Here is a 10,722-nt window from a genome sequence, read left to right as displayed (position 1 = left end):
TCTCTTTCGTGAGTTCCTTCTCCGATCAAGGTGTTATGTCTGACGTAGGTAGGTGTTCAGGATCATTCATTTGATCATGAGTAGTTCTCGTCCGTTATGCGTAGATCTTCCCCCCCTCTTATTTCTTGTACTCGTAAGTTAGCCACCAAATATATGCTTAGCCGCTGCTGCAACCTCACCACTTAACCATGCCTCACCCATTAAGCTTTGCTAGTCTTGATACCTTTGGAAATAAGATTGCTGAGCCCCCCCTGTGGCTCACAGATTACTACAACACCAGTTGCAGGTACAGGTAAAGGTTACTTGACGCGAGCGCGTTGATTGTTCATTTGGAGCTTCTTCTTCTTCTTCTTCTTCTTCTTCTTCTTCTTCTTCTTCATCGATCTAGGATGGGTTCCAGGCCGGCAGCCTGGGATAGCAAGGATGGACGTCGTTCTTCTTTTGTCGTTTATTTTCGTCCGTAGTCGGACCCTGCTCTTACTCTTGATGATTATGTAATGTACTGATGTGACTCTGATGTAGCTTGTGGCGAGTGTAAGCCAACTCTGTATATATATCTCTTCTTTTCAGTACATGTACTTGTAACGATATCCATTCTTGCGACACGACGAGGTGCGCTTCTATCCCTAACGAGGCCTTCGTGCCAAATTGAGGATAGGGTCGCATCTTGGGCGTGACACTGACACTAGGCACTGAGTTAATAGGTTAGTCCCAAAAATGATATAAAATGGCATATAAATGCATATAAGACATCCCAAGTTGATAATATAATAGCATGGAACAATCAAAAATTATAGATACGTTGGAGACGTATCACGTTTCTGGAGTGAGGTGAATCCAACTGTACCGATGCAATCCTTCTTGCAAATGTAATAGCCGTCGAACTCCCGGATGGCATTCACAATCCTGAGGAAGAGCTTCTGGTCCATCCGATAATGACTCCGAAATACTTTCTCGCTGTGCAGGGGAGCATCGACTAAGTAGTCGGCGTAGAGCATGCAATAGCCCTCCATGCGATGTCTTTGTTTGCTCTTCCGGTGGCCCGGTGCCGAGCCACCTCGCCGCAGCTTGGCATCGTTCGCGAACAGGCTGGTCAGCGCGGCGAGGATCATGAGGTGCTCTTCGTCGACGTTGTCGTCCTCGACTTCCTCCTCCATCGGAGTCGCGAGCGCGTCCTCGTCCATGGTCGAGCAGGCAATCGTTGAACACCTCGCGACTGGTGGGTGGGCAGCCGTCGGTGAGCGGTCTGAAAAAGCTCGCCTAGGAGAACGGGTGGAGGCTACCGCGAAACCGGCGAGGAATGACCTTTTCTACTGGCGGGGCAGCGCCTGTGAACAGGTGGACGGCGCCGGGATAGACATGGCAGTGAGGCTTCCTGTGACGCGCGAGGGCAAATCTAGCGGGGAGGAAACATTTCTCGTGTGATAGTGGCGTCCCACACGCCACTTTTCCTTCAGGACCATCCAACTCCCCCCCCCCCTCCCCACGCGCCTTGGGTTCGGTCTGTGATCGTCGGTCCAAAAATGAACTCAACCAACAAAAAACGATGTCTGAAAGACGCAAGTTACGGAACTTTTCAACACGGACGTCTAAAACGGGCGTGCGGGCGTGGGGGCGCGGATGGAGATGCCCTAAACCAAACAGGCCCACGCGCCTCGGGCAAACAGTGGAATCGCAGCGAAATTGTCCAACGAAACCCTCCCTCCCACTTTTTCCTGTTCCCCTCCCTCCTTATTTGAATCGCCCACCCACACACACACACACTGCCCCACGCCCCCACCCACCGTACGCAGCGCAGCACCGCACCACCCCACTCTCCTCGCTCTCCCCGAAGCACGCCGCCCCTCCCTTTGCTCGCAGCGCTGCCACCGCCGAGAAGCCCCTCCGTACCTCTAGGGTTCCTCCCGCTCGGCGCGGCGATGGAGGGCGAGGGAGAGTGCGCCGCGGCCCCGGCCCCGGCCCCAGCGGCGGCGGCCGCCGCGGAGGTGAGCAACCCGAGGTGCTACTTGGACGTGAGCATCGGCGGCGAGATGGAGGGCCGGATCGTGATGGATCTCTACGCCTCCGTGGTGCCACGCACGGCCGAGAACTTCCGCGCGCTCTGCACCGGGGAGAAGGGCGTCAGCGCCGCCACCGCCGCGCGGCTCCACTACAAGGTTTCTCCCGCCTGGCTCCCCCCTGTGCGGTCGTGATACAGTACCTGATAGCATTAGATTTTCGGGTCCCGGTCGGTTATGCTTGGTGCGGCCGGGTTCAGTGGTGCGGGTATTCGAGCGAGGCATCCCCTTCCTATTAATTCGATTTCAAACACCGTCAAATGTAGGTTTTGCGCAAAGTCGCATAGATTGTTTGGCATCAGATCACCCGGTTCTCGTTTCAGAGGTTCCGGGTTTGGTAGTTTTATTGCACGAGCTGTGCTTCTGTCCACGGCTGACGATTTATCAACCAAACATGAGTCCTTGGGGGCCTTTTTTGCTTTGATTGGGGGATTTTGCTATTGCTGTCTTTGTTTCTGCTAGTGCTTTCTTCAGTGTGCATACTAGTGCTTGTAACGTTCCGATTAGTCCTGCTGCTTTTAAACTGTTTTATACTACTCCTTGCTTTGGCGTACTATTGGTAATATGCTCCATGTACTAGTGCCCGCTACTGGTGCAGGTACACTATGGCCAACCTTCCATGCCATGTGACTCATGTCACTGAACATTCGCAGAGCGTGCTATCAACACTTGCTTCTGGTTCTGCCTTTCTCGTCTCTTGAAGCACTTGCTGAAATTTGGAAGCACCATAGTCTTTTAGGAAAAGTGGAGAACTGATTCATTTGTTTAAGGCCAACTCGCTATATGGTTGGCAATAGCATAGTGGGACTATGAAAAGGATTTCTAGTATGCTTAAATTAAATAGACAGGTCATATGGAGTTCATTAGGTTGAGAAAGTACCTTGTGATTTTTCTAACTTTGGACATATGTTAAGGCTCACGAACTGTGTATGGTCCTAGCCTCTGGTGCTTTTTTCTTGGCACAATCGCATTCAAACTGTCCTTGAAGCAGTATCTGTCAGAACCAAGTAGACCTAGCTCGACAGTAGTTGTTTTGTGCTTCAAGTGCCCCAGTCAAGGACAAACTGAGTGGTGACAAAACAGTATTATATGGTCAATGTGGATCTACTATTTTCTGGTGATAGTTCTTTATTGACTAATACTTCGGTTCTTCAACTTCAACCATGAATTGGGATGATAATGTGGGAAAAACACATAAGTGGAGCAGAGCATTAGTGAAGTAGTGATAAGTCTCCCACTTAATTGTTGGATTGACAGAGATCCAACTTTGGATAACGGCACTTCTGTACTGTGTACCCCGTAGTGGCAGAGACTAACACATGTTGGCTATCCTTTATATTGCTCATTTTCTTTCTTAGACAGAAGGCAAGATTGCCCTGCTTTCATTTGCAGCCACCAAATTATTTTCCATTTTCTAGTAAGAGAATGGTGGTGATTTTGATGTTTAACTGCACAGAGTTAGCATTATCCTAACCACTGAATTTAAGTTTATAATCTTTTCTTTTCTGAAAGAATGACCAAGACAAGCATTTGTTATATGAAGTTATGAACTAGAGTTGTGTATTCTTCATGGTAGCAATGATTCTTCCTTTGGGGACCACTGCAGGATACCTTTTACTTCTGTAAAGTACGGGATCTTTAACACTTCAACTACTTATTTTTTGGGTAAATTTTACTCTTCAGGGTTCATCATTTCATCGTATCATCAAGGGTTTTATGGTGCAAGGTGGAGATATAACTGCTGGTGATGGAACTGGGGGAGAGTCAATATATGGAGTGAATTTTGAGGATGAGAATTTTGTTTTGAAGCATGAGAGGAAAGGGATGTTATCAATGGCGAATTCTGGTCCCAACACAAATGGATCTCAGTTTTTCATCACTACCACCCGAACACCACACCTTGATGGGAAACATGTTGTTTTCGGGAGGGTTGTAAAAGGAATGGGAGTGGTTCGCGCAATGGAGCATGTTTGTGCTGGAGAAGCTGACCTTCCAACTGCTGATATTGCTATTGTTAATTGTGGGGAACTGCCAGAAGGTTCAACTGAAGGAGTTGCAAATTTCTTCAAAGATGGCGACATGTATCCTGATTGGCCTATTGACCTCGATGAAAAGCCTGCAGACGTTCTGTGGTGGATTAATGCTGTTGATTCTGCAAAGTCTTTTGGAAATGAAAATTTTAAGGTTTGCGCTGCTCAATGGACTGCACTTTCTGTTCATATCTTTGCTAATTTTATTTGGTTCACATAAGGAAGTTTTCATTGTCATTGCATATAATGCATTGATACCATGTATTGCTCAATTCTTTGGTTAAAGCATAGATGCACTAATAAAATGGGTAAGCATATCATCTTAAATTGTAAAAATACTGCACCTAATTTGATTCCTGTTTGGAACTTACAACTGAAGTTTCTGCCTCTCTACAGAAACATGATTACAAGGCTGCACTCAGAAAGTACAGAAAAGCTATGCGGTATTTAGATATTTGCTGGGAGAAAGAAGAGATAGATCAAGGTACCTGTTCATTTGTTTCTTATCGCTGTTTACTTTTGTTAAGGTGCTTATGGATAGAGGTGCATTTTAATCCTAACAACCTATTAATTTTCCAGAGAACAGCTCAGCACTGCGGAAAACAAAGTCAATTATACTCACAAATAGTTCTGTAAGTTCAACTTTCTGCCACTTGTTCATGGACAGATCGAAAAAAAACGGTTGCAAAGTAAACATGTTATATGAGCCGAGATATATTGATGTGTCTATAGTACTACATTTAGAGAAATTCTATTTGGTACTCCCTCTGTAAAGAAATATAAGAGCGTTTAGATCACTACTTCAGTTTTTTTTCCTTGTGAAATCACTGTCTCTTCTTGTCTATAGAAGTCACCTGTAACTTCTTCAGGCATGCAAACTGAAGCTGGGAGATGTGGAGGGTGCTTTGTTAGATGCAGACTTTGCACTGCGTGAAACGGAGGGCAACGCTAAAGCTTTTTTCCGTCAAGGACAGGTCAGTGTTAAACTTCCTTGTAATATACTGTCCATGGACCAAATGTTGTGGAGATTATATGCACTACAAACATGTTTTGACAAAACTATGACCAGCACAGTTTACCTTCCCCGTGTTACATTGTACGCTCAAACTACTTGCATTTATGTGGAATCAAACTGGCTTATTTGTATGTGTTCATCCTTGAGTACATCTTACTTTATATGTTGTACGTGAAGATGTGCATTTCCGTCAAAAAATTGGAGATTTGCATCTGTGCCACTTGAGCATCCTTTTATGTCTATGCGTACTACATTCTAAAACTTAAATTCTTGCTAGCCTTGCTGCAATATTATTTGTAGTCCTTGTCGCGTTGGAATATTAATTCTTAGCGCCTTCTCGTCAGCTTCAAACTTGGCTTGTCAATAATAAGGTATTGGAATGCAGGCACGCATGGTACTCAAGAATATTGATGCTGCAGTTGAGAGCTTCCAGCGTGCGTTGGAGTTGGAGCCAAACGATGGTTTGTATATTCTATTGGCCGTTCCATTGACTATTTGTGCATTTTCCCCTATTTGCTGCTAAGAGTGTTGGCTTTTGCATTTCTGATCCTCAGGAGGAATCAAACGGGAGCTGGCTGCTGCAAAGAAGAAGGTTAGTTCATCGCGGTATGAATTTTAGGACTAATGATTGTTCATACAAGATGTTGCTGACTTGTCATCTGTGATTACCCCAGGTTACTGACAGACGTAATCTGGAGCGGAAGGCATTCTCCAAGATGTTCGAGACGTCAGGAAGTTCAGAGAAAAGTGATGAAGTATTGGCAGCAAGTTCAGTGAAAAGTGATGAAGTACTTTCCTAATACCACATCCATCGCCATTTAAATTCTTTAGTTTCGACCTTTGAACTATTTGGCTGCCAAATGCTGATGTTGTGAAGCTTGGACCAAACCAGATTCTTTCCTTTTCCGCGTAACCGATGATCTTTTATGTCGTTGTTGTAGGATAAAAACTGATGCCCCGAGCAAGCGCCTTTTCATTGTTTCGTCTGTCACACATACTGGGAGCCGCCCGGTGAAAAACTTCAGGTTATTCTTAGAATCTACTGCAATAGTTTTGTGGGGCTTGTAGTTTGTCTATGCGTTCTGACTTCATGCTTTCTTCCTTGCAGTTATACTGATGGAGTTCGCACGGGAGAAATATAAATCCCATTAGACGACGGAAAACAGTGGGGGGCACCTGAACCTTTTGCTTTGCGTTTTTGTGTAGAAGTGGTTGCAATGCTGTCGAGAGAAATGTCTTTCATTGACTTGAACTCTTGGATATTGCCGCTAATCGACGACTTCTCTTGATGAAGATTTTTTTTCTGAGAATTAACGAGACATTGTCGACACCATGACATGTCTTTTTTACATTCTGTTGTATTATCTTTGTACTTGGCCCATGCATTTTGGAGGGCCCATGAACCCTACCAAAACTAACTCGTTGAACGGTGCCTGCCTTTAAGAGCAATGACACTGTAATTCAGATAGGAATGGCCGATGATGAGTTCTTATACCACAGGTGGTTAAAAGTTGAGGTAGGTTGCAGCCAGACAACCAGAGGTGCCACACCGTTCAGGATTCAGCCTAGAGGATAGTTTGCCATAGTCGCAAATCTATGCAGATGAATTCGAAGTATCCAATCTATAAACAAGTTCAGTTATGCCCATACGCGGCACATCAGCTTTTCGAGAACCAGATGGAGCATATAAAATCATGGCAGGTTGCATTTCTTTTTCCAACTTCATGCAGCAGGTCATAGATTCAGTAGCTCAGGATATTTCTGTTTGTAGGTTCGAACTTCGCACATACATACGTAATCAGAACATGTAACCGCACAATTCAAAATCCCCACAAAAATGGGACCAGATATTTTTTTTTTCAAAAACATCCTCAGATAGGCAAACTTTACAAGCGGTGGGCTATCTAGGTTTTCTACGCGTTGTAGTTGTCCAACCCCAGGTCTCTCAGGGCATCTGTGGCAGCAGCTTTGCAGCTTCCATGTATTGCCTTGGCTTTCCTGATAAGCTTCTCCACACCTTCATTAAGCAAGATCGTCCTGCGATGGTAAAAACAAGCATTGAGATGCAGCAAGAAGCGTGATCACAGAATGTTGGGAGTAAACACCAGCTGCAGGGTTGTAGATTTCAGAGGGATGTGGCTTCTACATCATACCTGTTTTCAGGGTTTCTGACCACGAGATTGCGAATCATAAGACATGCTTGCTTCTGAGTCAGCGCGGAGGATGGGAACTTTTGCATTGTCTGTATGGCCAGAGTGCCGTAGCCTAGGGCGACTGCACGGGCTGCATGTTCTGGTGACCGCAATGTAAGGATTTGCACCATAGACATTACCTACACATTCAGTTAGCTCGTTACACGATATGGAAATGGCTCATACAGTATACAAATTCTTCAGCATTGCACATTTGTGTGTATTACCTCCTGTATTACTGACGGGTCTTCAGAAAATCTGGACACTAACGTCAAGAACTTATCAAAACCATCTTGCTGAATGATATTGGCCTTGTTTGCATCACTTCCAGCCAGCTTCAAGAAGAATGTGATGTAAGTTTGATTTAATCAAAGTAGGATTTTTCTCATAGAAAAAGAAGGGATTCCTGCGGCACAGTAATATTGCAGTGCTGTGCCATACTACCATACCTTAGACAGCAAAGAGCAGCAAGATTTTGCTATAACTTTGTTCTTCTGTACGCCAGCCTCATCGATGCACTTAAGAAGGACATCAATCCCACCATTTTCAGATATGGACCGGCATATTTCTTCCTGTGGTGACACAAGAACTAAAGATGGTGAGGTTCTCAAAGCATTCAGGGTAAATGACTTGTTTTATTTGTTATCACAATTCCATATAGGCATATACTCCCCCCGTCCCAAAATAACTGTCTTAACTTTGTATTAATTTTAGTATAAATTTGTACTAAGCTTAAGACACTTATTTTGGGACGGAGGGAGTAGGAAATAAGTTTTTCATACGCAGGACCATAAGTAAAAGGAAGAACAATAACATGTCGGAAATTTTATGAACATCAAGCTTTTCATGTTCTAGTTGCCTGCAATTCATATTCTACTGGCCAAATAAAGTTTAAAACTGATGATACCAAAAATTGCCTCATGAAAAATGGAGCCTCACTACTGCAGAAATTGAAACCATAACAAAAAAAAACGTTTTAAGTATCATATATGGGATACGCATATATCATAGTTTATTCTTACATTAACAGCAATTGCTTTCAAAGCAGCACAAGCTGATGGTAAGCTGGATGGAGCAACTTGCTTGCGGAGTGCGATGACAAGAACTTCTGCGACGCCAATTTCTGCAAATTTCCGTGAATATCCATATACCTGCATCACAAGTCTGTCAATCTCATCTCTTTGGATCCAAACTTCATTCATACAAGAAGGCCTAATTCCTTAACAGACAAATTATTAAGGTACATGAGTTTATAATGAAGTCATAAACTGAACATATTAAAATCAAATGCATCGGGATGCATCGGGTGATATATAAGTAAATTGCAGTGTCAACTTGCAAGCAAGAATGCAAGATGTACATGTGCTGATGACATTGAGAAACCAGAATGTTCAAAATATGAAACCATGTGATACCAAGTTAGCTACTATTATTTTTTGTGAACATTCTGTCTAGTATCTAACCATCACCAAAAGTTCATGTCAATATTTTCCTACGGATACGATCTTATGAGTTTCACCTCTAGCCTACCCCAACTTGTTTGGGACTAAAGGCTTTGTTGTTGTTGTTGTGGATACGAAATCTAACTACATTGAGACGTCCACCACTATTTATACATCATGCTGGATTGCAGTTAAAATAAAGCTACCAAATTTATATTTTAACACCTAATTTAGCCTACTATGCATCTCATACAGACAACACTTTATTATAACTCAATCAAATTTCCCCATATGGATTTATCTCCGGTAAACTAATTTCATGAGTATCAAATTCAAACCGAGTAACAAATGTGCAAACCAAAATGATGCACTTGTTAATGTAAAATTAGGGTAAGTATTGACATAATTCTACAAGCACATAGGACATACTTGAGAAGCCACCACTCGGTTATCATCAGGTGTCAGAAGAACACGTATGGCATCATACACGCTTTGCACTTTACTATTCGATTTGTTCCTCATAACCTCCAGAATGAGTTCATCGACCTTCAAGTCCATGAAGGCATCTTTCACAACTTCATTGCCAGCAGATGCCATTGCCACGACACCAAAACCACCATCCAGTACATCTGTATTTTCCAATGCTCCATTCAAGATATCCATGACAATTTTGGGCCCTTGGCTTTGCCTGAATTTCTCAGTACTCCCCACATCTACAGATTAGTTCATCCCCAAATGTCAGACAACGAAAAGAGAATGCTGTTCTGGTAGATGGCTAGATCATATGGAGAAAATTAAAACCCTCACATCTATCCTCTGGAGTCTGGAACGCAAAGTCAATAGAACATCCTCCTATCAAAGAACATTCGCGGAGGCAGCAACATACCACGGATCAGGGAGCTCAGCGCCTTCAAGCCCGAAGCAAGCAGCCTCTCCTGCTTAACCCCAGCCGACGAGCACAGGGCGACGAGCGCCTCCACGCCGCCGTTCCGCGCCGCCACGGCCGCATTCTCCGCCCCCTCGCCGGAGCACAGCTCGAGCAACTCGTCGAGCAAAGGGGCCAGCCTATCAAGATCCTCCCCCGACCTGCCGCTGGAGGAGGCCTTCAGCTCGTCCAGCACCCGCATCACCGGGTTCACCTCCTCCGCTGAGGCGTCCCCAGGCACGCGTCTGATGATCCCTGCAGGATGCGGTGAGAGGCTCAGTTCACCGCGTGCAAGAGAGATAGGAGATCTGAAGCCCTGGAGAGGATGGGGAGGAGTTCGTGAGTACCGGAGAGGTTGGCGCCCTGGAGGGTGAGGGCGTCTACGGCGTCGGCGAGGGCCTCTTCGGGGTCCATTCCCAGGTCTTCCATGTTCTCCCGGACCATGTCGTCAAAGGCCTCCTGCGAGATCGCGATCGCCATTTCCTGCCCCGCTTGTTGTTTTTCGGTGCGGACTGCGGAGTGAACAGATGGAAGAGTGGGGAGAAGAAGGGTTTGGTGTGGGGTTTCCGCTCCCCTCGGACAGATATCAGGGCAACTGGTCACGCCGCAACATGCGCCCACGTATCAGCCATCCAAACGAAATTCAACGCTTAAGATTGTCCAAAGGCAAGACACCCCACACCTATCGAGGCAAAATGAATTTTTTTGACCCAAAAACCAAACTAATGCACACACTGAACTATGTTTGAATATTTTTCACCCACCTGACCCTTTTGTGTGACGCATTTGTCTTAGGCGTCACACTACACTGTGTGGCGCCCGATACTACGTTGTGTGACGTCTGAGACCTAGTGTGACGCCTAAGGCATCGGCGCCACACTACACGGTGTGGCGCCTAAGACAAAGGCGTCACACAATGTAGTGTGACGCCCGACTGTCGGCGCCACACAAAAGTGTCAGCTGAGTGAATTTTTTCCAAACATAGTTTAGTTTGTGAAATATTTTGGCTTTTGGGTTAAATTTGTTAATTTTGCCCACCTATCGACGCTCGCACACCTAGC

The 10,722-nt window shown here is 45.1% G+C and overlaps 2 protein-coding genes across 2 annotated transcripts; one reads left to right on the top strand and one right to left on the bottom strand.

The window, feature by feature from the left end:
- The first annotated feature begins 1,791 nt into the window (after positions 1-1,791).
- Positions 1,792-6,570, top strand: LOC123401001 (peptidyl-prolyl cis-trans isomerase CYP40-like). The gene is made up of 10 exons (XM_045094717.1): positions 1,792-2,156; positions 3,741-4,241; positions 4,484-4,571; positions 4,667-4,719; positions 4,957-5,061; positions 5,488-5,563; positions 5,657-5,694; positions 5,777-5,890; positions 6,044-6,127; positions 6,211-6,570. The coding sequence occupies exons 1-9, from the start codon at positions 1,920-1,922 to the stop codon at positions 6,053-6,055; spliced, it is 1,224 nt and encodes a 407-aa protein (XP_044950652.1). The 5' UTR covers positions 1,792-1,919; the 3' UTR covers positions 6,056-6,127; positions 6,211-6,570.
- Positions 6,571-6,813: 243 nt separating this feature from the next.
- LOC123401000 (armadillo repeat-containing protein 6) lies at positions 6,814-10,214 on the bottom strand. Its single transcript, XM_045094716.1, has 8 exons — positions 10,009-10,214; positions 9,623-9,916; positions 9,166-9,449; positions 8,317-8,445; positions 7,744-7,866; positions 7,522-7,629; positions 7,256-7,434; positions 6,814-7,139 (listed from the first exon to the last, which is right to left on the bottom strand). The coding sequence occupies exons 1-8, from the start codon at positions 10,139-10,141 to the stop codon at positions 7,016-7,018; spliced, it is 1,374 nt and encodes a 457-aa protein (XP_044950651.1). The 5' UTR covers positions 10,142-10,214; the 3' UTR covers positions 6,814-7,015.
- Between the last annotated feature and the right edge of the window lie 508 nt (positions 10,215-10,722).

The sequence above is a fragment of the Hordeum vulgare genome, chromosome 6H (assembly GCF_904849725.1).
Source record: "Hordeum vulgare subsp. vulgare chromosome 6H, MorexV3_pseudomolecules_assembly, whole genome shotgun sequence".
In the NCBI taxonomy this organism is placed as follows: domain Eukaryota; kingdom Viridiplantae; phylum Streptophyta; class Magnoliopsida; order Poales; family Poaceae; genus Hordeum; species Hordeum vulgare.
Note: the sequence above shows the minus strand (reverse complement) of the source record. Positions and strands in the feature narration are given on the sequence as shown.

Coding starts and splice junctions, on each gene's coding strand:
- LOC123401001 (XM_045094717.1), top strand. CDS start 1,920: ATGGAGGGCGAGGGAGAGTGCGCCGCGGCCCCGGCCCCGGCCCCAGCG. Junction 4,572..4,666: donor GAAAGAAGAGATAGATCAAG/GTACCTGTTCAT, acceptor TTAATTTTCCAG/AGAACAGCTCAGCACTGCGG. Junction 4,720..4,956: donor TTATACTCACAAATAGTTCT/GTAAGTTCAACT, acceptor TAACTTCTTCAG/GCATGCAAACTGAAGCTGGG.
- LOC123401000 (XM_045094716.1), bottom strand. CDS start 10,141: ATGGCGATCGCGATCTCGCAGGAGGCCTTTGACGACATGGTCCGGGAG. Junction 8,446..9,165: donor ACCGAGTGGTGGCTTCTCAA/GTATGTCCTATG, acceptor CTTGTGATGCAG/GTATATGGATATTCACGGAA. Junction 7,435..7,521: donor ACCCGTCAGTAATACAGGAG/GTAATACACACA, acceptor CTGAATGTGTAG/GTAATGTCTATGGTGCAAAT.